The 27771-nt window shown below is 45.0% G+C and overlaps 4 protein-coding genes across 6 annotated transcripts; all 4 read right to left on the reverse strand.

Moving 5' to 3' along the window:
- Positions 1–8003: 8003 nt before the first annotated feature.
- LOC113025650 (uncharacterized) lies at positions 8004–14906 on the reverse strand. Of its 3 annotated transcripts, none has more exons than XM_026173635.1 (2): positions 9057–14906; positions 8004–8962 (listed from the first exon to the last, which is right to left on the reverse strand). In XM_026173635.1, exon 1 carries the CDS (start codon positions 12795–12797, stop codon positions 9549–9551), a length of 3249 nt encoding a protein of 1082 aa, XP_026029420.1. In that variant the 5' UTR covers positions 12798–14906; the 3' UTR covers positions 8004–8962; positions 9057–9548. The 3 variants fall into 3 exon arrangements, with proteins under 3 accessions (XP_026029420.1, XP_026029419.1, XP_026029421.1); XM_026173634.1 differs by having other exon boundaries at positions 9052–14906; XM_026173636.1 differs by having other exon boundaries at positions 8004–8596; positions 8899–14906.
- LOC113027332 (uncharacterized) lies at positions 12810–25080 on the reverse strand. Its single transcript, XM_026176951.1, has 5 exons — positions 24641–25080; positions 23948–24338; positions 14924–16351; positions 13815–13996; positions 12810–13226 (listed from the first exon to the last, which is right to left on the reverse strand). Exons 3-5 carry the CDS (start codon positions 15930–15932, stop codon positions 12810–12812), a joined length of 1608 nt encoding a protein of 535 aa, XP_026032736.1. The 5' UTR covers positions 15933–16351; positions 23948–24338; positions 24641–25080.
- Positions 16358–20238, reverse strand: LOC113025652 (uncharacterized). The gene is made up of 2 exons (XM_026173637.1): positions 16957–20238; positions 16358–16620 (listed from the first exon to the last, which is right to left on the reverse strand). Exon 1 carries the CDS (start codon positions 20225–20227, stop codon positions 17270–17272), a length of 2958 nt encoding a protein of 985 aa, XP_026029422.1. The 5' UTR covers positions 20228–20238; the 3' UTR covers positions 16358–16620; positions 16957–17269.
- LOC113027333 (uncharacterized) lies at positions 20250–23938 on the reverse strand. The gene is made up of 3 exons (XM_026176952.1): positions 23677–23938; positions 20310–23340; positions 20250–20268 (listed from the first exon to the last, which is right to left on the reverse strand). Exons 2-3 carry the CDS (start codon positions 23030–23032, stop codon positions 20250–20252), a joined length of 2742 nt encoding a protein of 913 aa, XP_026032737.1. The 5' UTR covers positions 23033–23340; positions 23677–23938.
- Positions 25081–27771: the final 2691 nt, after the last annotated feature.

Here is a 27771-nt window from a genome sequence, read left to right on the forward strand (position 1 = left end):
ACGGCTGTGAAAGATTGGTGAGTAGTCCAGGGTGCACTCAACCTGTCTCCTTTGACAGATGGATGGATAGAAATCCGCAAGGGGTACTTGAAACTGAAATTATTGGGGAAACATCTACTCCCAGTAGAGAGCGTATGGGCTTCACGAATCAGTCTAAAGAATTTTCTTTTTAATAAGGATCAAATGTAAAAAGTAAAGAATGTAAATGACTCGTAATGTCTAACATATCATTTTGCAAAAGAGAAAGCAACTATATGTATGTTATTTGCTTATTTTTTTACTGACAAATTTATAATAACTAACAAACCAAAGAGAAAAGTTTAACAAGTAAACTGTTAAGGGCCTGTTTACTACATTCAAACTCAGTATATACAGTGACTAATGACGTGTTCGTGATGCAATAAAGTGAAATGAGAACAACACCGATTGCACACTGTGGACATAAATCACATGAAGATTACCTCCCTGCAGTAAAAATTATAGCATCAGGGTTATGGTTAGACAAGTAAAACAGTTTGGTTCAGATTATGTTCAGAGTTGAGAAACTTTATGCCTGGTTAAATAGAGGATAAGATTTTGGAAATGGAATCCTAAAACTCACACTCGCTCACATGAGTGGGGGATTAAACCCAGGTCAACAGAGTTTGAGGCAATATCCAACCATCCACCAGCCTAACCACAACACCCTCACTTTCCACTATGTTAGTTCACTGTGAAAACCACTAGCTATTTCCTTCACATAATCCTAATGTGTGGGAACTGTGCAACTGACACTTTTCATGAAAGTCAACAGTCTGCAAGTTTTCGTGTTCGTAACATGACCATTTTGAGAGGGCACTGGTGGAAATGAGAGCTTCCAATGAAACTTTTATCAAAACGAGAAGTGAGAAGTTGCATTTAACGAGGACTTGCATATAAGATTGCAAAATTAACCACCCAGTATGCCACTTTCCCAGATTTTTTTCTGTTACAAAGAATCCTGACAGAGTTCCTAATTAGAGCCAGACAGGAGTTGCCAGATTCCTCTCGATGGTTTACTGAATGCTGATGTCAGAGATGCAGTGGGAGTGAAAGTTGAAGCCAACGATTCAGTTTGCCTGTTCAAATCTGAATAAGCTGTCTGGGAAAACAGGCTTAACTCATATTTTGCCCTTGCTTTCGACTATCTGCTGGACTTTAGCAGAGTTTAAAAAGGCGGTTCATATCTACATGGAAATTTATTCTTTTAGATTCATTGTTTTGATCAGAAACTTAATAAAAATCCAATTAACTCAAACCCATTTAGTGTTCACTTTACGCACTTTCAACCCCAACTGGAATCAATCAGCTTGAAATAATTACATACTGGGTTTGCACTGTTGACTCGCCAAGATTAAATATATTGACTTTTACAATGTGTTCCTTCCATATATAAACAGTGATTTTTAACACTTGGGTATTTTATTAGAGTATTACATTTATGGTTTGTTTATGATAAAATCTCACACTTCCAAAGAAAGCTAAAGAAAGATGTTAAATGAAAAGCTTAATGATTTTTTTTAAGTGCACAATCATAGCAAAAAGAAAGGTGAGAAAGTGAATTGACTGGTATGAAGACTAATAAGACCAGTTTTATTAGTGTTGTCTTTCAGCCACAAGTGGTTCAGATTTTGAGGAGGTCAGGGGTCATCATACATCTTAATCAGCCAGTAATATGTATCAGCATGAACTCTCACCTCCAGCGTAGCCTATTTAAACACTGGATTAAATTATCCTCTTTTAACATTGCTTGTCTGCATTTACATTTTAGGTTTATACATAAGTTGTATTTCTGCTGAAGCTAGTCTCAGACTGGAAAAGAAAGACACATATGATAAATTAACGGGAAGAAATGAAGCCAAAAGCATGAAATGAAGTTGAAGAATATTAAAGTATAGGAATACTGCCTAGTATACATTTGAATAAGCAACATAGCTCATCATTGTGTGCAGAAGTGAGGAAAATACAGTTTGCGTGGACAGACAGTATGAGCTGTGGTCACCGAGGCCGTATCAGACTATGGGGACCAAGCAAACATGACACCCTTCGGAGAGATAAGTTGGACCGACCCCCCAGACGTCTGTATGTTCAGCAAATGTAATTAGGGGTCAATTAGGAGAAGAACATTTTGACACATGTCTTATATTTGGAGTGAGAAGAATCAGATATCAGCAATAGAGGAAGGTGGAAATTGTGTGGGTGATATTCAATACACTGCTGATGTTAAGTCCACGAGGTGGATTTAAGTTTATGGTAAATCATAACCCAACGACTCTTGAGTAGAAATAGTTGGTCTTGCTTTTGCTTTTCAAACGTGCCTTTATGGAATTTTTCAGCAAACAGCCTCTCACACTACTATTCCTCTGGCAAAGCTATGAAAAAAAAGAAACTCGTGCTTTTGATCCAGTGCAGTACCAGCCTTGAAATTTCTTTTGGGAGTCGCTCCACGGCATAACACATTCTGGTGAGAAAGTACACTTACACGGCTGCCATGACCTCACATTTCTACATGCGTACATAAAGTCAGTCACATATCCAGGTTTCCTACGTCACTGGATAGCTCTCTGAAACCACTAAAGCAGAGCTGTGAGTCTTGTTTTGGTAAACACTCCTCTAGAAACCACCCCGATCAGAATGTGGCTCGGAGGCTGCTGCCAGAATTAATATACGCTTAATGACATGGTTTGGCAAGCTGCCCTTGCTCTATTGATGCAACGTGGATTCTTCCAGTCCGCTTTATTATGCTAATGTAAAACATTCATCACTGATGATTCCTGCTGTCCAACCCAGCTGAATACTGGGGAGTATTTTCCCTTTGGCAGCCAAAGAGTTCTCAAGCCGAAACGGAATATTTCAAATCATCAGATTTGCATCAGATTTACATACTTGAGTCCTCTACAACCTTAAGTAGGTTAAAGGCCGTGAGCCATGGTCCTGGTGCTGAGAAGGTGGCATGATGTGCCACATTTTAAAAAATGTAAACAGTAGAAGAGTTTAAAACACATAAAATAAAGTACAGTTTATCGCTCACACTCTCTGCCTGACTGAAGATCATTTAGCTTTTGTGAGTGGGGGTCATGACAACATCTGGAGGCGATCTATGATTTCAGAACAGCAGAATAGCGGCGCACTGTTAGAACCAGTACTTGACAGCCAGCAGGAGAGAGAGAGAGAGAGTCCCTCAAACACAGCATGAGCTGAATAAAGCAATTAATCAGGAAAAAAAGGGTACTGTTTGAGACTTTGAAGTTATAGGCTCTCTCTGTGTGTCTCTGTCCCTGGGATGGGCTCCAGGTGTGTTACAACCCTGTGGCTGTTTCCAGGAGAGACACTCATTGCATAGAGAGAGCTGCAGTTCCTCATGATAGGTTTTTCATGAGACAGAGCCAAATCTAAAAAAAACTTGCATCATCATCATCTTTGTTTATTGTAATTTAAGGAAGGATGCAGAACTGCTAAGTCTTGATATTTTTTTATAGATCGATAGATAGAACTGTATTAATCAATCATGTAAGTTCCTCCTATTATCTAATATTGCAAATCACTGTTTATTCTGGTTATTCCTTGAAGGCATAAGGAAAACAATTACAGTAAAAAAGAGCAAATACTCAAAGCAAAATGCAAAGTAGCTGTTGGACAACAGGTTAAAATGTAGCATTCTAACATTCCTACTTCTTATCTCTTTTTTGCATGGGGTTTGATGGATTTTTGGTGGTGCTACCTAAACCTAAGTCAAACAGAAAGAGGAAACCTAACCACCACGTCTGTAAATGCTGCATAGTTAAGAGTAGCATCCCTCCCACAGGCCAAAGAAATGCTTTTTAGGTTAACTGGTCATTCTAAATTGGGTATAGATGTGGTGTGAGTTGGGCCCCAGTCATTCAAACCTAGAGACAAGTTGGTGACTACCTGGCAACCACCAGTTGCTTGGAAAAAGTTTGTATTCCTTAACTTGTGAGTCATTGCTGGAGGCTGCTGGCAGTCGATGTGAAATTGATTGACATGCTCCAGTCACGTAGGCCTAGAGATCACTCAGTGATCCCACTGTAGCCACTGGCAATAGGGAGAAATACTGTATCTATTTCCTGACCAGTTGGTCAGGCATTGTGGAAGGTTGCTTGGTGTTACTAGCTGAACTTGGTCATGAAGAAGTATAGAAAGTCTCATGGTGATTTTTTGGTCACTAGCAGGTAGTCCAATTTACCAGGAGCTTGTATGGAAGATGCCATCTTGTCTGCACTTGCCTAGTGGAAGTGAAAAAGTGAAAAGTGTGACCCAAACTGGAAACCATTCACCTATAAAGTAAAAGTTGTCAACTGTGAAATGTGCAGGTTTCAGCAGTAAGGCACAACTTTTACTTTCAGTACTACTTGGATAGTTGTTGGCCAGCATTTGCAGACAATTCGGTATCCTCCCTGTGAACTATCGGCAACGCCGCCATTCTGCAGGCAACCAGGGGTTGTTTTGTGCAGCAGCCTCTTTGTGACTGATTTTGACCTACACTGAAAAAAAGGCCATGTTGGATTTACTTGATTCAATAGTGGACATTAGTTGCACACAAATGTTTTGCTTTGGCAGAAACTTAAACAACTGAGTTAAATCAACACAACTTTTTTGTATTCAGTAAACCTGTGCATTTTGTGTTCATAAAACGCGATTGAAACATGTTTAGATGAAGTAAGTTGAGCTCTTGGAATATTTTAATTCTTTACAATTCTGTCATTTTATTTCAACACTATTCAATAACTTTTACCCCAATACTACTTGGTCACTTAAATACTACATGCTGTCTTCATATTACATAATCTTCAACAAAGTCTAGAGTCTGGTTACTATAAAAATTGAATGGGTCTTCAACAACTACCATCCTTCTATCTTTATCCTGGTTGCAGGAGGGCTGGGAAATAACCCTGAAGTGATAGGTTACAAGGCAGGGTACACCCTGGACAGCTGACCAGTCTATCACATAGAAACAAACAACCATTTACACTTACATTCACAGGTAATTTAGAATCACCAGTTAACCCTAACTCTAATAACTGCATGACTTTTAACTGCAGGAGGAAACCAGAATACCCAGAGAGAAACCTGCAAACTAGCCAGAATGTGGATTTGAACCCAGGACCTTCTTACTGTGAAGCAACAGCACTAACCACCATGCCAACAATCTAGGAAATGTAGGAAAGCTATTCAAAGGAGCTTGGAAAGAAAAGCGTCTGGACTTCTTTAAGTTGCTTGAAGACGTTTCACCTCTCATCCGAGAAGCTTCTTCAGTTCTAAGGTCAAATGGTGGAGAGTCCCAGATATAAACCTAGTGGGAGGACCCCCCACAGAGGGACAAAAGGACCCCCTGATGATCCTCTAATCGCCTGAGCCAAGGTGGGAAACTGGGCGTGGGTCCCAATCAGCCAGAGTTTCGGGTGTGTTCATTGTGAAACCTGGCCCCACCTTATCATGCGAATTCCTGAGGTCAGATGGCCCAGGATGTGAGTGGGCGTTAAGGCGTCTGGGAAGGGAACTCAAAACTGGATTATAGATGGCAGAGAGTTGGTGTCGTAAACCCCCGCCTCTGTTCAAAGATGGTCGCTCACAGTGGACATAGATGGCTTCTTTCACTCCTCTTTCAAACCATCTGTCCTCTCTGTCCAAAATGTGAACATTGGCATCCTCGAAAGAGTGTCCTTTATCCTTAAGATGCAGATGGACTGCTGAGTCTTGTCCTGTGCAGGTGGCTCTTCTGTGTTGTGCCATGCGCTTGTGAAGTGGCTGTTTGGTCTCTCCAATGTAGAGGTCTGAGCATTCCTCGCTGCACTGTACAGCATACACCACATTGTTAAGTTTGTGTTTTGGTGTTTTGTCTTTCGGGTGAACCAGTTTCTGTCTGAGCGTGTTGCTGGGTCTGAAATACACTGGGATGTCGTGCTTGGAGAAAACTCTCCTGAGTTTCTCTGATACGCCGGCTACATAGGGGATGACAATGTTGTTGCGTCTGTCCTCCCTCGCTGGTGTCTGATCTTCTTTTCTGTGCCTCTTTGCTGACTTTAAGAACGCCCATTTAGGATAGCCGCACGTTTTGAGTGCTTCCTTTACATGTGTGTGTTCCTTCTTTTTCCCTTCAGGCTTAGAGGGAACATGTTCTGCCCGGTGGTGTAGGGTCCTGATTACTCCAAGTTTGTGTTCCAAAGGGTGATGGGAGTCAAAGAGGAGGTACTGGTCCGTGTGTGTGGGCTTCCGGTAAACTTCGATGTTGCTGCTTCATGCCCTGGAGGACGGGGCTGTGGCCCCCCCACACCCTCTAGCAGATTATTACAAGAAGGAACCTTTTAAAAAACAAAAAACAAGCGCGTCCATGCTCACAGGTGTACACACGGGTGATCACACCCACAAACTGCACCCTTTTTGGCTCCTACCTCAGGGCACACTGTGTTCTGTTGGTCTTGTGTGCTGCACTGTGGTGTTTAGTGTTTGGTATTTGCTGTCGTATTCCCATGTATCATTGTGGTGTTGTTTGTTCTGTTGCTCTTGTTTTCTTCTGCTTGTTTTCTTTTTTCTTTCTCAGCAGGTGACCCAGGTGATTGATATATGCATTTTTTTCTTCTCTGCCCGTTCTGTTGGTTTTTGTCTTTTGCCCTTCTCCCCCGTCCCTCTTCTCAGCTGTTTCTCTTTCCCTCTTTCTTTCTCCCCTTCTTTCCCCCAGTCAAGTCTGTCCCGTATTCAGTAAGTGAAAATAAAAGAAACAATAAAAGGTGAATCAAATGGACCATTACGGCAAGGCTGGGATGGTCAATTTGGTAAAGTAAATCCGTTGGGCATCTTTCTTTGCCTTTAGACAACAATTCTGATGGCAAAAGAGCCAAACGGGACAGGCAAAAAAAAGAAAAAAAAACAAAAAAAAAAAACTTCGATGTTGAGTTTGCCGTTCTCTTCAATGTGCACGGCGCAGTCCAGGAAAGGAAGAGTACCCAGCCACTGGTACAGATATGTGGACGACACCTGGGTCAAAATCAAGACACAAGAAGTGGAATCCTTCACTGCGCACATTAACGCTGTGGATAAGAACATCAAGTTCACCAGGGAAGACACAAAGGACAACTGTCTGCCTTTCCTGGACTGCGCCGTGCACATTGAAGAGAACGGCAAACTCAACATCGAAGTTTACCGGAAGCCCACACACACTGACAGTATGCTGTACAGTGCAGCTAGGAATGCCCAGACCTCTACATTGGAGAGACCAAACAGCCACTTCACAAGCGCATGGCACAACACAGAAGAGCCACCTCCACAGGACAAGACTCAGCAGTCCATCTGCATCTTAAGGATAAAGGACACTCTTTCGAGGATGTTCACATTTTGGACAGAGAGGACAGATGGTTTGAAAGAGGAGTGAAAGAAGCCATCTATGTCCACTGTGAGCGACCATCTTTGAACAGAGGCGGGGGTTTACAACACCAACTCTCTGCCATCTATAATCCAGCTTTGAGATCCCTTCCCAGACGCCTTAACGCCCACTCACATCCTGGGCCATCTGACCTCAGGAATTCGCATGATAAGGTGGGGCCAGGTTTCACAATGAACACACCCGAAACTCTGGTTGATTGGGACCCACGCCCAGTTTCCCACCTTGGCTCAGGCAATTAGAGGATCATCAGGGGGTCCTTTTGTCCCTCTGTGGGGGGTCCTCCCACTAGGTTTATATCTGGAACTCTCCACCATTTGACCTTAGAACTGAAGAAGCTTCTCGGATGAGAGGTGAAACGTCTTCAAGCAACTTAAAGAAGTCCAGACGCTTTTCTTTGCAAGCTCCTTTGACTACGATGACCTGGATGACTGAGAACCTTCACAGACGTAGGAAAGCTATGATTTCCTGTATTTGATGCAGATGTAACACAGTAAGGGGAATTGTTGAAAAGAATATATCAATGGGCCAATAGGCTCGACTATAGGAGCACAGGGGTGTGTTCAAATGAGACACAGAGACAAGAATGTAACTCAAAAGAACCAGCCAACTTTAGTGACATAAACCATAAGGTTGACAAGCACAGGTTAAAGACACTTTACAATGGTAGAAAGGAAACTTACAAAAATTAAAAGAAAAGTAAAACACAAACTACTAAAGCAATGACTTGGCCAAGTGTTATTTTTGGTTTTCAATGTTTGGGTTTCAATGCTCGGGTGCACCCTAGTAACCTGACTCCTTAACTCTTATAGAAACAGATTACACAAATCCAATGTACATTCAAATGAAAATCTCACACTCTTTTCACATGTGGAGAATGCTCTACACAACAGCTCATTATTTAAAGTCCCAAATAAAAAATGTCCAAGGGGTAAAGTCCAAAAAATTCCTAGGGTGTGAAAGAAAATAGGGATGAAAGAATGTCAGTCAGTGGTCTTATGTATAACCAGCTGTGCGTGAAAGTGTGAGTGATACAGTCCTACCACACCGCAAGGTGCAGCAGATCATCAAGTGGAAAAGAAGCGAATCTCAGTCTCTCTAAGTCCAGGTGGGAAGGCTCGCCATCTATTTCACCGGAGGAATCCACCTCAGGAACAATTCAGCATACAAAAAAAACCTGACCTGTCAACAGACAGGGTCAGAAGAGCAATTCAAATATTAATTATGCTGTTCTAGCTATAATTCACAACTTAGGATTTTGTTTAAATCACATTCAACATAAATTTGCAATAAAAATACTCAATTTTGCAAAAATAAAACATCTCTCTTACATAAACTATGCATTAAACCAAGTAAAGTTAGTGCATATGCATATATGTCGCATATGCGACAATTATTAATCAAACAATTGAGATTAATTCAGTTTCTCAACGATAAAATGTGAAACAGACATGAACTAACTGAGACATACAACATGTGCTCACCGATCTCAGCGCATCACGGCCAAAGACAATGGCATAGTGTCTCTCGGTCGGAAAATGCAGGGCTCTAAATAACGTAACAGGACATGTTTTCTCTTTAATAACCGTAATACGACATGAAGGAAAAATAAACATAAGTTGCGCTTCAAGTGTTACCTTACTTCTGGAAGCAGATTGAGATGAACTTCCAGGCAGTTGATAGCAACCAGAGCTAACAAAGGCTAACAGTTTAGCTCCACGCGGTACTTTTTAAAGTCACCAGAAAAATGCAGCATTTGCCTGCTTACTCACTGTGGCTACTTTTAACATGAAAGGTAGCTGATAACCAGTGAACTTATGTGCAACACAGTTGGTTGCAACTTATATCTAATACTTTTTTTCCAGCTCAAAAGCTTCAGTCTCTCTTTTCTCCTGCCAGCACGCGACTACCTCCACGCATAGCAGCAAACACAGAGCACGTAGGTGGGACATACAGCGGCAGACTGCTCTCCCATTGGTCAAAACATACTGGGACCTGTGCATTTCGATTGGTTGGGCAGGCTGTCCATCTCTCCTCATATCAGTCCTTAAAGTGGTACCCCCATTTTATGTGGGTTACACCCTCCCCTCTTGATGGTATGCCCGTCCCTGGGCATCTGCAGGGTAGCACTGAGTTACACTGCTTTGACCTTTCCAACATAATTACTAGTTGGATCTTCAAATCCATTTAAAGAGCTAGTCAATGCCTCACTTAGGCCTTGAAAAAGAGAATTCACCACCGTTATCAGAGGATTCCCAAGTGTCACATAATGCAGTCTCTTGGGCTTTGCTTGCAATCTGTTAGAACGACGAAGAGATGGCTCAGCATCTTGAAGTCCATTATTCTGGATCATCACAGGTTCAGGCTGTTCAGTAACAGGTCTGTTCACATCACTTAATCCTTCTTCACATGCTGCATCAGAGCTCATCCCATCATCTTGAGGAGCTTCCTCAGACTGCTGCAATTCTGAACTTTGAGGAAGTCCTTTGGCTGAGTCAAGCCCATGCAATATGTTTGCTTCAGGTGAGTTGTCACGTTCAGGTGAGTTGTCACGGTCAGGTACATCCTGAATCATTCCTTCACCTTCCTCTACAAGGGATTTAGTGGCAGGAGGATCAGGTGGAAGTGAAACTGTAGGCACCTCTGGTTCTGCTGATTGTCTGACCACACAAGGAGGTTTACTCAACTTGTGAGTTTCATGTACTGGGACATATACATCGGACTTTGATGTAATGAGAGGGCGAAATGTCCAATCAGATACATCATCCATATCAGAGGGAATTTCATCTTCACCCTCGACAACGGAACACTGCCTTGTTCTGGGTCTCCTGTTTGGATGGGTTTTGACTGTCTCGGGTTCTGCAGCTGCTGACAGAAATCCACATGGGAGAAGCAAGTCACGATGTAGAGTTCGCAGAGGTCCATCTTTACCCTCAGGTTTAACTGTGTAGACCGGCATTTCTCCAGCTCGCTTAAGGACAATATAAACATCCGTTTCCCACTTATCTGCCAGCTTATGTTTTCCACGTAGCTTCACATTTCGTACAAGAACTCTGTCTCCACTCTGCAATGTTGATTCAACCACTCGTCGGTCAAATCTGGCTTTGTTGCGACCTGCATTCTTTTGTGCATTATTTGTGGCAATCCGGTAGCTTTCTTCCAAGCGAGATTTTAGGTTACCGACGTACTGGGAATGAGTCTGCTTAGTAGCATTAGTGGGCAACCTAAAGATTAAGTCAATGGGCAGTCTTGGTTGCCTCCCAAACATCAATTCATAGGGGGAAAATCCAGTCACATCACTCTTCGTACAATTATAAGCATGTACCAGAGACTTGACGAAGTCTCTCCAGTGGAGTTTATCTGACCGATCCAGTGTCCCAAGCATCTGGAGAAGAGTGCGGTTGAATCTCTCAACCGGATTCCCTCTAGGGTGGTAGGGGGTTGTACGCACTTTCTTCATGCCAGTAAGTTCACAGAGTTCCTTGATGGTCTTTGATTCAAAGTCAGGACCCTGATCACTAAGAAGCTTTTCGGGAAAACCATAATGGACAATGAAGTTGTCCCAGAGACACTTTGCTACAGTCTGTGCTCGTTGATTTGGAGTTGGCACTGCCACAGCATACTTTGTGAAATGGTCAGTTATGACCAATACATCTTTCGTGTTTGAGCGATCTGGCTCTATTGATAAAAAGTCCATGCACACTAGTTCGAGAGGTCTGCAGGTCTTAATGTTTATCAATGGAGCAGCTTTCTCTGGAGGTGTTTTTCGACGAATACATCGCTCACAAGATTTGACCATTTTTTCTATGGTCATGTGCATTTTCGGCCAATAAAATCTGGCCCTTGCCAAGTCTACTGTTCGTTCGACTCCAAGATGGCCCATATCATGATGAAGGCTTGTAAGTGCTGTGGCTCTTAGCTCCTCAGGGAGCACAAGCTGATATGAGGTGTTGGGACCATCTTGCCGCTTACGGTAGAGCACTCCGTTCTGTATTTCAAGCCGATTTAACTCTCTGAGTAACAGGGGAAGTTCTGGTAGCTCTAACCTAAGGCTGGGAGGTGGAGTTTCGCCAGTCTCCAAGAGTACAATCACTGCATTGATAGCAGGGTCCAATGTCTGCTTTTGCCTCAACTCCTTCTCAGAAATTGAGTGGACAATGGGAAGCCCATCCACTTGCTCCTGTTGGAAGCAGTCGGGAATAGCTGTGGACTGGTGAGTGAGGGATTCAACTAAGGTCAACCCAGAAGTGGTGGATCCAACATTAGCTACGGCTGAGGTGACCATATGGCACTCACAAATAGCCTGAATTACATCCAAGGGAACAGTCTCTGGACTCTCAGGGTTGCTCAGATGGTACAGTGTGAACTGCCGGATTCTCTCACTCTCCTTCTTAGATGCATAATCATCCTCTGGTGGACTGTGAGGACGACGCGAGAGCGCATCAGCATCCATATTTTGTTTTCCCGCTCTGTACTGAAGACTAAATGAATAGGTGGAAAGACTGGACAGCCACCTATACCCTGTTGCATCAAGCTTTGCAGAGGTCAAGATGTATGTAAGAGGGTTGCTGTCAGTCACTACTACAAAGTCTGTACCATATAGGTAGTCAGAGAATTTTTCCGTGACTGCCCACTTAAGGGCCAAAAACTCCAGCTTATGGGCTGGGTACTTCCTCTCACTCTTTGAAAGACCACGACTTGCAAAAGCTATGACCCTGGACTGTCCATCTTGTACCTGATATAAGGCAGCACCAAGGCCAATGGTACTGGCGTCCGTATGTAAAACATATGGAAGCTGGGGGTCTGCAAATCCCAAGATTGGAGCGGAGGTTAGCTTTGCTATTATTTGGTCAAAGGCCTCCTGACATTGAGGTGTCCAACGCTGACCAAAAGGTTCCTTTGGGTTGCGATACTCTGAATTTGCGTGTGTCCTTGGCTTGTTGTTCCGCTTCCTAATTGGTGGGTAGCCCGAGGTTAGTTCGTTAAGTGGTCTGACAATGATAGAGTAGCCCTGAATAAACCTTCGATAATATCCAGCAAATCCTAAAAAGGACTGAAGTTCCTTAAGATTTGTGGGGATAGGCCAGGTCTTTAAGGCCTCAACTTTGTCAGGGTCAGTCTCTACTCCTCTTGCGGAAACAATGTGACCAAGGTATTTTACCGAGGTCTGAAAGAATTTGCACTTTTCTGGTGCCAGTTTCAAGCCATATGACATCAGTCGTTGCAGGATATGTTTCAAACGCTGTTCATGTTCCTCCAGGGATGATGAGAAGACAATCAGGTCATCAATGAACACCAGAACCTCTTTGAGATTCATATCTCCTACACACTTCTCCATCAATCTCTGGAACGTCGAAGGCGCATTTGTGATCCCCTGGGGCATCCTATTAAATTCTCAAAATCGAAGTGGGCAAACAAATGCGGTCTTATTCTTGTCTGCTTCCTCCATCTCAACCTGGTAGTATCCAGACTTGAGGTCTAGGACCGAAAACCACTTAGAACCCGCAAGAGCACTGAATGCATCTTCCAATTTTGGAAGGGCATAAGCATCTTTGATGGTCTGCAGGTTCAGCTTTCTGTAGTCTACACACAGACGAACAGAGCCATTCTTTTTACGAACGACAACAATGGGGGAAGCAAACGGGGACTCAGATTCTCGTATAACACCAGAATCAAGGAGTTCCTGTAGATGTTGTCTCACAGCATCCACATCATTGGGGTGTATGGGACGTGCTCTTTGTTTAAAGGGTGTCTCATCACTGAGTTTGATATGGTGTTTGACTTTGTCAGTGTGTCCAAAGTCCAATTCGTTCTGAGAGAAGATATTTGGCATGTCGTTTAACATGTTTGTAACTCGTTCCTTCCATTCAGTGGGTAAGGGCGAATCTCCAAATTCAAAGCTCAGTTCTGAGGAAGACTTAGCTTGAAATTTAGAGCAGTCTGGTTCTCTGACAGTTTGCTCTTTGTGTAGCACTTGCAAGATAGCATTAACATCTGCCAAAGGTGTTTTGGGGGGTATGACAATGTCATGGTTGGTTTCATTTCTCACTACGACAGGGAGAAGACACTGACGTTTGCGTGGTAAAGTGACTGCAATTGCTGAAACTAGCAAGCCATTTGGTAGTGAAGAAGCTGAAGGATGTTCAAGGACAGCATCTCTTTGCATGTTCACGGGATTTACATTGACAGAGGCCTCCAGGACAACAGTCTGTCCTGCAGGAACGACTGCAGGCATCTTACCTGTCAGTTTTGCACAACCAAGGCTACCAGAGTTAAAGTTTCTTTGTCGCATCTCAAGTATTTGGAGAACTGCTTGATACCCATTAAACAAAGGCTGAAAGGGTGAAAGCTTCTGGTAATTAGCATAGAGGGCATCAAGGGTGTTTGTGCCTATGAGTACCTGCTCATGGGCTGTAGAGCGGAGATGGGGGATAACCAAGGCCAGAGTGTGAACATCAATATCAGAGCCTACAAACTCTTTAGGAAAGGTGATGGTAAGCTCAACATATCCTAAGTAAGGGACAGACTGGCCATTGGCACCCTCCACTTCAAGCAACTCATTTAAGGGATGAATGGTCAGATCTGCAAGATGTTCTTCATAAAAAGACTGGGGTACAGTTGTGACTTGTGAACCCGTGTCCAAAAGACAGTTTGTGTCTCTTCCTGCAATAGTTACTTGAGCTGTGGTCTTAGTTCCTACAAGGCCATGTGGAAATTTTGATCCTTCCACTTTAACGTTTTTAATGGCAGGTTTCAGGATTTTGGGACTGACATTGCAAGACTCCACTCCCATATGTCCCTCTATGGGAGTAGGCTTCAGTTTAAATGTGCCTCACTTCGAGAAGCATTAGAGGCTTCCCAAGCAGCCTGTTTTTCTTTCAGCTGTCTTTTCTTAGCTGCTACAAGGGAAGGGTTTGGCGCTTTATCACAAACTGAGACGACATGGCCATCCTCCCCACACTGGAAACAGTACCATGGACGTGGTCTACTGTTAGCTTTAAATGTGGAGGGATGCTGACTGGCCACTTTTGGCTTTTTGCTGCTTAGGTTGTTTCGTCTTATGATTCTCAGATACAAGACTGTTAAGCTGAATGCTGAGGTCAGCAACTTGTTGCTTTAGCGTCTCAAGATCAGATTTGTCCACCAGATTATTGGTGGTGTGTGCGAGTTGCACGTGTGCGAGTTGGGCAGACTTAGCATGACTAAAATGCTGCCTCATGCGGCTCAGTTTTGCAGCCTGTTTATCTTCTTCTGTCCTAAGAAGAAGCAGCAGCTCTGCAAAGGAAGGTGGGTTTTCTTTTTTTTGTTCTAGCTGAAGATCGATTATTAGTGCATTCTCCCAACAACCTCGAATGAACTGCTTTAAGAGCTGTTGGTTAAAATCATGAGCGGACACACCACCACGTCTCATGGCTCTACTTAATGCAGTGTGCAGCCTCTGCAGGAAAACAGAAGCTCTCTCTCCATCATTTTTAAATGTGCTTATGAACCTAGCATGCAGCTCATCACCATCTTCGACTGTTCCGTAGGCAGAGTCAAGCAACTCAAGATAAGCAGAGGGTCTAGACTGTGGACTCAGATGTTTAATCATCTCGGAAGCAGGAGGAAGCAGACTGTCAAGTATACGATGTGTGCAGTGCAGATCAGACACAGAAGGATCTCTAATAAGGATTTCAACACTAGCTCGCCACGTATCATAATCTGCCTCATGGCTAGGACGTGGGCTCTTGCCCGAATAAGCCCTGAGTCTACCAGATGATGCGAACTGGGGTGAGCTCTCATTGCTGCGCACTACATGCTCAACAACTACTCGCTGAACAGCAGTTGGATTAACATCAATTATGGGGCTAGAAGCGGCCCCAGAAGAAGCTGGAAGAGTCTGTGAGGGGCTGAAATCAGTCAGGTTTTCACTGAAATTGGGAGAGGTAAGAGATTTACTTGCGTTATTTGGTGATGTCAAAACTGTGGAGTCTAGAGGTACACCTGATTGAGGGTCCTCAGAAAATGAAACGTCTCCCTTGCTGGTTAAGTCTTTCTGTGGAAGTGGGCTCTGTATAGTTGAGGATTCTGGACCAGTTTGAGATGACTGGGAAATAGCACTTCCTGCCGATGAAACCAGATTTTTAAGTTCTTCCTTTAACATCTCCTCTAATGAATTTCCACTCAGTTTGGCAATTTCACGGAGCTGTTCCATGTACATTTTAGTGGCTTTGTTTCTGGCATCAAGGGAGTAAACACTTCCTAAGGCCTTTAACTCATACACGATGCCTGCTTGGGTTGTACTTGGAAGCCGCAGAGGTAACAGTGGCTCCAATGTGTGCATGGCAGTCTCATGTGTAAACTCGATGATCATGTGCTTATGGTAATCTGACTCAGGATCGTCTAGACGAAAGTAACGGTTGATGGAACCATATTTTTGGAGGAAAGTGGACACTTCCTCATCAGTCTCTGATCCTGTGATCCCACTAACAACTACAGAATTGGGAATTCTGACGGATTCACTTAGCACAACATCCATTTTCTCTCTAGAAGTTATAGCTCAGATTAAGCACTTTTAAACACCACACACAAATTGTCTAGCACTTAAACACACACAACCATGCTCCTGGCTGGCTCGCCAAAGCTCTCACTGTAACACAGTAAGGGGAATTGTTGAAAAGAATATATCAATGGGCCAATAGGCTCGACTATAGGAGCACAGGGGTGTGTTCAAATGAGACACAGAGACAAGAATGTAACTCAAAAGAACCAGCCAACTTTAGTGACATAAACCATAAGGTTGACAAGCACAGGTTAAAGACACTTTACAATGGTAGAAAGGAAACTTACAAAAATTAAAAGAAAAGTAAAACACAAACTACTAAAGCAATGACTTGGCCAAGTGTTATTTTTGGTTTTCAATGTTCGGGTTTCAATGCTCGGGTGCACCCTAGTAACCTTGTAATGGAGGAGGTCACTGTAAGTGGGATGGACTTGACCTCCTGACTATGACTGATGTAGATGATAAGGTGCTGACTCTAAGAATCCACAATCTCAACAGGGTTGTCCGATAAGAACAGATGGCATATCCACAAAATCCACTGCCACTCAGGTATCTGTCGTTCACTCATTTAGCAAGAATCCGAAGCACACATCCATAATGTGAGTGAGGGGATTTAACAGACTGTAAAATGCTATATGCCGTGTGGTGAGTGATGGTGTGGTTTCTGTTGGAAAGAACATAAAAGTCTTCCATAATTAGGTGAACAGAGTGAATTAAATGTGTAATACAACAATACAAACAATACTGGATAGTGGAACATTCAACCAAAATAAGGGAGTGTCAACAAATGCTAATTTTACTATTTACATAAATCCTAACTAGGCACTTTACATTAGAGCTAACATGAGAAATTAGTGACGGTCCCTTAATGACCGCACGGAAGAGGCTGCTTCGCAGTAAACGGCAGTAACAATCGGTAAACAAAGTGTGCGCCAAGGATTAAACAAGGGAGGATAATGGCCGCAGCAAAGAACAAACACGATAAAACACAGAAACTTACAGTCTCATGGACGCACACCGCTAACAGCATTAGAAGGAACGAAATTCCACACGGTGAGTAAACTCTGCTGACTCTTCCCACCTGCAGCTCCGACCGAACTCTCTGCGTCGACGTGTGCGTAGTGATGAGGTAGAATTGTGTCTTCTGATTGGCGAAGAGAATGGGTTGCCTCACCGCTCATTGGCTAAACGGCAGCAGTATGCTGATATCTTACTCCGCAGATGTGGCTCCGTTCATGAGTTCTGCGAACTGGCTGGCCTTTTGTACAGCCGCCCCCAACTTTGCGGAGCAAAGGTGCACTTCACTAGGAAGGTCAGGCAGTAGACTCCGGTGGAAGAGCTGGAAGTCTGATAAGTCGTGCCACTGATCGTGTATATGTCTTGTCTCCAACCTTTATCTGAACGGTTCGAACCCTGCCATCTGCTCCAGGGATTACTTGGCTGACCTTACCAACTGGCCATAGGGCACGAGGGAGCTGCTGGTCCACAATGAGAACGATAGTGCCAACAGTCAACTCATCTCTTTCCTGCTGCCATTTGTGCCGCATCTGGAGTGAAGGTAGATAATTCCGGATGTAGTGGATCCAGAATTGATCCGCCAAGGCTTGACATTGTCTCCACCTACGACGGCTCAGGAGTTCGGCTTCTGGGTAGACGACCTGTGGCATACCGGAATCAGGCCGCCCCATCAACAACATGTTGGGAGTGATCGGATCAACGTCTGCTACGTCTGAGGAGACATAACCTAGCGGCTTAGAGTTGATGATGCTCTCTACCTCGCTGAGTATCGTCCTAAAGACTTCCTCGGTGACATGCTGCGAGCCGAGAATGGTATGCAGCGCAGACTTGATGGAACGAATCTCCCGTTCCCAGGAACCACCAAAATGTGGAGCCTGTGGAGGGTTGAAACGAAAATGAATCTGCTGGCTGGCCAACTGTGACTTCAGAGCTGGGCCGAGTGCGTTGAAAGCCTCCTGGAGTTCAGAGCTACCACCTCTGAAGTTGGTACCTTGATCCGACAGCAGTTCGAAGGGCTTCCCACGTCTCGAGATGAAACGACGCAGTCCCATCAGGAATGAGTCAGTGTCCATGCTGGCAAGCAGATCAAGGTAGACTGCGTGGGTCGTTAGGCATTTGAAGATGATCCCCCACCGTTTCTCTGTACGCCGCCCCATCTTGACAAGGTATGGGCCAAAGCAATCCACCCCAGTTGAATAGAAGGCTGGGCGATGAAGTCTTAAACTGGATAATGGAAGGTCAGCCATCTTGGGAATGACCGGCTGGCTGCGCCACCTCCTGCATTCAGGACAGTTGTACTGGTGCTTCCGGACGGCCTCTCGTCCTCGAAGTATCCAGAATCTGCGCCGGAGCTCAGCAAAGACCCTCTCGGAGCCCGGGTGAGCAAGCTGGCGATCGCAATCCTGGACGATGAGCTTTGTGATAGGATGCTGAGGGTCAAGAACGACAGGATGCAAGATGTCTTGACTGAGGGTTTCACATCTGCGAAGCCGCCCCCCTACCCGAATCAGTTGAGCCTCTGGGTCATACTCAGGAGCTAAGGCAAGTAGGCGACTGCTGGCAGCTACCGGTTTGTGAGATGACAGCCGAACAAAATCTTCAGGGAAACTGTCTTCCTGTACCTTCCGGAGGAGTGCTAACTCCGCTTGCCTGTAATCCTCTGCCGTGGGTGTCGAGTCAGCAGCTGTCCCATGGACAGCTCGAACGTAAGCTTCCAGCAAGGTCTGGTAGCCACTGAAAGAACCAACATCAGGTAGATGTGGATCAGGTATTCTGGTGATGTTCCCACAGAAGCTCTCCTTCCGCAGCTCTGATGAATCATCAAGGGAAACATGGTTCGGGAGCTCCGGGCAGTATGATGCCGCCTGCCAGAGAAAAGGTGGGCCCCGGCACCACCGATGATGAGAGGTGAGCTGTGAGAGCCGTAATCCTCGAGTGATGTCGTCGGCAGGATTGTCGCCTGATCTGACATATCTCCACAGGCTCCCTTCAGTTAGCTCTTGAATATCTGCAACTCTAGAGCCCACAAAGATCTTGTAGCGGCAGGATTGGGACTGGAGCCAGTTCAGGACTGTAGTGGAGTCGGTCCAATAGACAATGCTTGAGATATGAAGGGTGAGTTCCCTCTTGAGGACGGCAGCAAGCTGGGCTCCCACATGAGCAGCACAGAGCTCCAACCTCGGAATGGACTGTTGACGGACGGGAGCAACTCGAGATCGGGCAGCTAGGAAGGCTACCTGGATTCCCCCCATATGATCTTCTGTCCGAAGGTAGGCTACAGCTCCATATGCCTTCTCAGATGCATCGGAGAAGATGTGGATGCTCTGCTTGCAAAGGGATGGGTCTGTCTCTGGCTGCACGTAACAACGTGGCAGGGAGACATCAGGGAGCTGAATCAATTCACTTTCCCATGCATGCCACAGCTGCAGCAGGTCGATTGGCAGATTTGGATCATCCCAGTCTCTCCTTTTCCTCCAGAGATGCTGCACCAGGATTTTGGCCCGAGTGGTGTAAGGAATGAGAAGGCCAAGCGGATCATACTGCTTGGCCAGAACCCGATAGATGTTACGCATTGTGGGCTCCACCAACTGCTCAGTGTGCCGAATCTGATATCTGAGCTCGTCAGACTGACAGTGCCATTGCAGGCCCAGAGTCCGCTCTGGTACATCAGTCCCATCGGGGGAAAACCACAGTTCACTGCTCTGTGAGACTGATCCAGGTGGCATATGACTGATGAGTTCTGGGTAGTTGGAAGCCCACTGTCGTAATTCGAAGCCACCGGTGAGCAGCAACTGCTGGATTTTGTTAACCAGTTTCTGGGCTTCAGGAAATGATGCGAAGCTCTGGAGGAGATTGTCAACATAGAAACATTTCTCCACTGTGTGACGGGTATCCTCGCTGGGGCTGCTGTGATCCAGAACGTGCCGCTGCAGAGCATAGGTGGCACAGCAGGGACTACATGTCGTCCCGAAAGGCAACACTTGCCATTCGTAAACCTCTGGTTGCCTCGTGCGATCCATATCTCTCCAGAGGAACCGGAGGAAGGGCTTGTCCTGAGTCAAGAGGCGGACCTGATGAAACATCCCCTTGATGTCACTGCTCACTGCAATGGGATACTCCCGGAAGCGAAGTAACACACCCAGGAGCGTCGAGCCCAGGGTAGGACCAGGCAGGAGATGCTGATTCAGGCTGTTACCCTTGTGCATGAAAGAACAATTGAAGACAACGCGATCCTTGCCATTATGCTGAACCATGTGGTGGGGTATGTACCAGGTGCTACCATCCATCTCCATGTCTGCGATGGTCAGTTTACTCACATAGCTTGCATCCACCAGCTTCTGAATTTCCTGGTTATAGGTGGCTGCTTGTACAGGCGTCTTCAGGAGGCGCTTCTCCGTAGCTCGCAGGTGACCCAAGACAGAGTCCTTAGTGGAATGAAGCGGGACTGGTTCCTCTTTCCACAGCAACGGGGTGGCATACCGGTTGATACCCTCCACCTCCACTCTAATGGTCTTCTCCTCTAGCATCTTGACAGCCATGGTATCCTGTTTTGAACGTGTGGCCACCTTCTCATTCTGGTATGGGAGAACATCCATCTGCCAGAGCTTGGCTACATTACTGAGAAGTTCAGCACTGGGAGTCAGGGTGCTTGTGAGTAGACACTGAGGAGTGGAGGCTTGATGTAGAAGAACCTTGGCTGGACCCTGCAGAGTCCAACCCAGCCGTGTCTTGAGTGCAGCTGGTCCTCCCCGTGGACCCAGATGGACAGGCTCTATTGGAGTCAGGAGATGTGGGTAGTCAGAGCCAATCAGCAATAATGGTTGAGCTTGGTGGAACGAATGAAGTGGAAGACTTCGCAGGTGGCGGTAGGACCTTTGCAGTGCATCAGCTGGATGTGAGTGTTTGGCAAGCCCAAGCTCAGTGGCAGTGAATGCTCTTTGGATCCGGAACCGTCTCCGAGGGTCAGTGGCGGAGGCTATAGAGAAGGAAACGGAATGTCCTTCCACCGTTCTAATATCTTGTCGGATGGTTCGGAGCGCCAACTCCTCCCTCTTTCCCTGAAGGCCCAGCTCTTGGGCAGCACTGTGAAGAAGGATTGTGCGCTCTGACCCATCATCTAGGATGGCATATGTCTCTAGCTTCATTTTGCCATTATAGAGGCACACCCTGACCATTTTCAGTAGCACACAGCTGGTCCCCCATGTTGGATCAACGTAGTACGTGACGGGTTGGACAGCTTCCTCCGCCGGTCTGTCAGAACTAGTGGATCGCGATGCATTAATCTCATGGAGTGTCTCCAAATGCACCTGATTGCATTGCTGGCATCTAGCTTTCAGGTAGCATTGCGCCTCTGGATGGTCCCTTCCACATCTCCAGCACCGCTTGCCTGTCTGAATCCAAGACAACTTCTGCTCTATATTGAGCTTCTTGAAATCTGTGCACTGATTGAAATAGTGCTGAAGATTATTACAGAAGGGGCAGAATTTCTTTGGCTTCCCCAATTTGGAAACTGGACGTGATGCCTGTTTTGGAGGCTCTGGGCCTTTAGCAGGAGGGTCGTAGCCCAATAAGACGGTTGTGGTTGCCGCTGCAGATCTCTGCTTGGGTCTGGCACCCTTCCCACAATCCACACGTGGCTCTCGAGGTTGCTGATGATGATGGAAATACACATCATCATCTTGGATGCGGACTTCATATTCAAGCCACTCTGCCAAATCTGCTAAGGTTGGGATGGGTGTCTGAAGAGGATTGATGAACCGCTTAAACTGCGCTCGAAGACTGTGTGGCAGTTTGGACAGCAGTCTGGTGACGTGTGACCCACACTCTAGTTCTGCTCTCCCCTCTTTCCCAAGCTGTTCTAACATTCCCACGAGAGCCCTCACTTTCAGGGTGAAAAGACGGAACGCTCGGCTGTCACCACTTCGCACCGGAGACTCTGACAACACGTCAGTGATCCGCTGCAGGGCAAGTTTGTGAGGTTGACCATACAGCTCTATCAGGGATGACATGGTCTGGCTGTATGGATAGCGACTATTGCTGTAGGAATCGGCAATAAGGAGGGCGTCTTCCAACTTGAGGTGATCGACTAGGATCTGGTACTTGAAACGTTCAGTTGCATCGTGAGGCAGGATATTGTCAAGGGCCATTCGCAAACGAGCGAACTGGCTGGGGTCATCAGACGTGAAGTATGGAATGTGTGGTGTTGGTCCCCGGTACACGGTCTCTGTACTTGGTAGAGGTTCGTGCTGACCATATTTCCTCCAGGCTTTGGAATCCGTTGGCGGCCAGCGAGGCGGGTCCCCAGTCATCACCCGGAAGCTTTCTGGTTGTTGGCGCTGAAAGGTGTATGGCTCTGCATATTCAGGGGTGACCTGCCTCTTCACACATGCTCCAGGCCCATACTCGTCCTTCACGTTAATTTTCCCGACCTGTTCAGTCACAGGAAGTTGACTGTACTGATAAGGTGACGTACATCTGAAAGGACCTGAGGTTGCTGCACTAGCAGGAATTTCTGATACCGGAGGTGGTGGAACAGGGAATGGCTCAGCACTCTGAGGATCAAGTGGAAGTGATGCCTCTGGCCAAGGTAAATCCTGTATGTCATCCTCTGGTATGTGAAAGGAACGTACCGTGTGTGGGTAGTGTCTGGAGGCATGGTCAGGATGAGGAGACTGAGGCATGGAATCAGTCCACAAGGACTGCCTCTGGTCCTGGGTACGGGGGCCTAATGCAGAAGGTTGGGGAGCTGGTGACGTCTGGTGGGCTGAGGACCGGAGAGAGAGGGCACCAAGCAGAGTCTGAACCTCTCGTCTGAGCTGATTATTATCTTCCTGCATTTCTCTCAGTGCTGATAATACCACGTCTGAGGTGCCATGCTGAGAAGTCTGGTCAGCTGGAGTGGCTGAGGTGTTGGGATGTGCCCCATGGTCATCAGGGGACTGGTTGTGCGACACATGCACCTGTGGTAGTGATCTCCTCGGCAACTGCACCAAGAAGTCATCGAGGTAACGAGGCCGATGACCATCGCGACGAGGACGAGGAGTGGATGAGAAAGCCATCTTGCCTGTGAAACTGTAACTCCGGCTCGAAGGACCATGTAATGGAGGAGGTCACTGTAAGTGGGATGGACTTGACCTCCTGACTATGACTGATGTAGATGATAAGGTGCTGACTCTAAGAATCCACAATCTCAACAGGGTTGTCCGATAAGAACAGATGGCATATCCACAAAATCCACTGCCACTCAGGTATCTGTCGTTCACTCATTTATTTAGCAAGAATCCGAAGCACACATCCATAATGTGAGTGAGGGGATTTAACAGACTGTAAAATGCTATATGCCGTGTGGTGAGTGATGGTGTGGTTTCTGTTGGAAAGAACATAAAAGTCTTCCATAATTAGGTGAACAGAGTGAATTAAATGTGTAATACAACAATACAAACAATACTGGATAGTGGAACATTCAACCAAAATAAGGGAGTGTCAACAAATGCTAATTTTACTATTTACATAAATCCTAACTAGGCACTTTACATTAGAGCTAACATGAGAAATTAGTGACGGTCCCTTAATGACCGCACGGCAGAGGCTGCTTCGCAGTAAACGGCAGTAACAATCGGTAAACAAAGTGTGCGCCAAGGATTAAACAAGGGAGGATAATGGCCGCAGCAAAGAACAAACACGATAAAACACAGAAACTTACAGTCTCATGGACGCACACCGCTAACAGCATTAGAAGGAACGAAAATCCACACGGTGAGTAAACTCTGCTGACTCTTCCCACCTGCAGCTCCGACCGAACTCTCTGCGTCGACGTGTGCGTAGTGATGAGGTAGAATTGTGTCTTCTGATTGGCGAAGAGAATGGGTTGCCTCACCGCTCATTGGCTAAACGGCAGCAGTATGCTGATATCTTACTCCGCAGATGTGGCTCCGTTCATGAGTTCTGCGAACTGGCTGGCCTTTTGTACAAACCTGACTCCTTAACTCTTATAGAAACAGATTACACAAATCCAATGTACATTCAAATGAAAATCTCACGCTCTTTTCACATGTGGAGAATGCTCTACACAACAGCTCATTATTTAAAGTCCCAAATAAAAAATGTCCAAGGGGTAAAGTCCAAAAAATTCCTAGGGTGTGAAAGAAAATAGGGATGAAAGAATGTCAGTCAGTGGTCTTATGTATAACCAGCTGTGCGTGAAAGTGTGAGTGATACAGTCCTACCACACCGCAAGGTGCAGCAGATCATCAAGTGGAAAAGAAGCGAATCTCAGTCTCTCTAAGTCCAGGTGGGAAGGCTCGCCATCTATTTCACCGGAGGAATCCACCTCAGGAACAATTCAGCATACAAAAAAAACCTGACCTGTCAACAGACAGGGTCAGAAGAGCAATTCAAATATTAATTATGCTGTTCTAGCTATAATTCACAACTTAGGATTTTGTTTAAATCACATTCAACATAAATTTGCAATAAAAATACTCAATTTTGCAAAAATAAAACATCTCTCTTACATAAACTATGCATTAAACCAAGTAAAGTCAGTGCATATGCATATATGTCGCATATGCGACAATTATTAATCAAACAATTGAGATTAATTCAGTTTCTCAACGATAAAATGTGAAACAGACATGAACTAACTGAGACATACAACATGTGCTCACCGATCTCAGCGCATCACGGCTGAAGACAATGGCATAGTGTCTCTCGGTCGGAAAATGCAGGGCTCTAAATAACGTAACAGGACATGTTTTCTCTTTAATAACCGTAATACGACATGAAGGAAAAATAAACATAAGTTGCGCTTCAAGTGTTACCTTACTTCTGGAAGCAGATTGAGATGAACTTCCAGGCAGTTGATAGCAACCAGAGCTAACAAAGGCTAACAGTTTAGCTCCACGCGGTACTTTTTAAAGTCACCAGAAAAATGCAGCATTTGCCTGCTTACTCACTGTGGCTACTTTTAACATGAAAGGTAGCTGATAACCAGTGAACTTATGTGCAACACAGTTGGTTGCAACTTATATCTAATACTTTTTTTCCAGCTCAAAAGCTTCAGTCTCTCTTTTCTCCTGCCAGCACGCGACTACCTCCACACATAGCAGCAAACTCAGAGCACGTAGGTGGGACATACAGCGGCAGACTACTCTCCCATTGGTCAAAACATACTGGGACCTGTGCATTTCGATTGGTTGGGCAGGCTGTCCATCTCTCCTCATATCAGTCCTTAAAGTGGTACCCATTTTATGTGGGTTACACAGAATTTTTTTGTTTTTGTAATAATACACAATAAATAGCAATAGCATGCACGTGGTGCGTGTGTAGTTGTCTGCCTCTTCTAACTCCAGTGATTTTCCTGCAGTTTGAAATCTTGTGCGATCTTGTGAATTTCATGAGTTCAGCAACTAAGCACTCTTACTAGATTGTATCATGTCGTCTCAACAAGAACAAATTAAGTTGTTGAATTTCGTACAGATTCTTCATGATTTAACTACGTTCATAGAAACATGAAATTATTGTGTTCAAATTACAAGTTAGACTTTTTTAATGCAACAACCACCCAATTTACTTTTTTTGGTATACTAAAAAAACTAGAGGTGGCTGCTCGACTTGACTGAGATGGATGCCTTCCTGAAACCACGATCTAAAGAGCGCGAGTCTGAAACCCGTGCAGTGTCGCGGGATTTAACATTGATATATTATTGACTTACTTCACTTGAACATGATATGAACAATTTAATCTAGCCTCTCTGCATATCATGTCGTTTCTACACTATGTAGTTACACTTAACTTTAAAGCATGAGGCAATTGTGTTAAATACACGCAAGATGCTTACGTAAGAGCTGGCCAATCCCTTTTTTTCACTATAGTGAAAGTCAGAAACCTCAAGTAACCATTCGTCAGCTGGATGGGGAATACACATTTTTACCTAGCAACCAGTGGTTACCATGGGGTCACTTATCAGACTCAGGGCCTGCATGACTGGGTCTTAGCAACTGAGTTTTCATCAACTCTGCCAACCAACCAGTGTGGGAATGCTCATTCTTTTCTTGCTAGTTATCGGTGGTTGCCAAATGGTCACCAATTTTTTGTTGTTTTTTTATTTTGTTTTTCTCGCTATTTGTTTGTTTGTTTGTTTGTGTTTTCAAGTTTTACCCTGGCCTGGTGATGGGGAAGGAGGGCTTACTATATTTCCAAATTTTCCCAAGAGTCTTGCAAAGTTTGTTCGCTTTGCCCTTGCAGTCATGAAGCTGTTACTAATTAAATACTAGGATATTTTTTCAGGTGGGAATTAACGGGGGAAGGGGGGGCATTTGATGGCATCAATAAAGTTATACAAAATAAAACACAGGGTGCAAAAAACTTGAGTGCAGCTGTGTAGAAGAGCTGGTGAGCAAGGCTGATTTCCAAAGCTCTGCTCTCAATAACGGAGAAAAACCTGACATTTTAGTAGGTTACCAGACTCGTGACAGATTACATTGGTATGATACTTCATGATAAAGCCAAGTTTTCTGTAACCCTTGATCTGGGATCATGTTATTGTTTATAATGGCATCAAGCAAACCATACTAAATAACTGCAATGCTCATTAAAACTCCAAATTAAATCCAGGTTATAAAGTGTATATGAATCCAGTAAAGCTGGCTTTTTCTTATTGCAATAAAAGCCTACAGAAAAACAAAGCTAACGAGGCAGTGATCCTAACAAGTATTTGCTAATTTAAACAATGAAAATGCACGCTCAAGATTAATTTTGAGTCAGTCCAACATACATGTACTGTACAGCTCTGAAGCTGCATTTAAAAAGACAAAGGCAACAACTCCGTCTTTATATCTTTCTCTTTACCTTTCCTACTAAATTTGTATCCATTTATATCCAATCCAATTTTTCACTCTGTCATCATATTTTTTCTCCACTTTTCCTGCTGTCGATGCAGCAGTGCTGTGCTGACCCACCTTACAGTACTGACACCTTCCTGTCTTGTCCCATCCCATCCTGTCATGCCTCGCCTTTCCCTGTCACCCCACCCCATCCTGTCCACTTCTGTCCCATCCATACTGATTTCCATACCTCTTCTCAGACTGTCGCTTCCCTTAGTCAGTTTCTCTTAGTCTTTGTCTCTAAACTACCTTGCATTCCTTCCAGTTTTAGTCTTTAATGAACGTAATCATTGTGATATTTACCAGGCAGCTAAAATATTGACAAACACGATTTGAATCTGAGCAGAGAGCCCTTTATAAACTGTACAAATTAGCGCAAGAAAGCCAAGCCTCAGATTGTTTAAATTAGAGCAACTGCGTCTTTCAGCCTCGCTTCTTCCACACACACACACACACACACACACACACACACACACACACACACACACACACACACACACACACACACACACACACACACACACACACACACACACACACAGTGGGTGAAGGAATTGTTACAATCCAGCTGCCTCCCATCTGAGACTTTTCCAACCCAAGCCAAAAGATGATGCTGATGATGATGAAGTTACACTGGACAGCAGGCCAGCGTTGGTCCCATGATGACATCACAGGCTGATGTCAAGCAGATGGGTGTGGTGATTAGACAGGCAGCTGAGAGGGGTATGTGTACTTGGTGTGTGTGTGTGTGTGCTTGTTAGGGCAGGGTGAAAATATGCAGTGTCCTCTGGGGTTTTCTGCAGTCAGAGTTTTGGATGGACACTCGCTATTACGTTTGTGCTGGAGCAGGATAAGATTGAGGAAGAGGAGTAGAAGGAAGTGGAGGGGGAGGAGGAGAAAAGAGGAAAGATTA

This window comes from Astatotilapia calliptera, chromosome 7 (genome assembly GCF_900246225.1).
Source record: "Astatotilapia calliptera chromosome 7, fAstCal1.2, whole genome shotgun sequence".
In the NCBI taxonomy this organism is placed as follows: Eukaryota; Metazoa; Chordata; class Actinopteri; order Cichliformes; family Cichlidae; genus Astatotilapia; species Astatotilapia calliptera.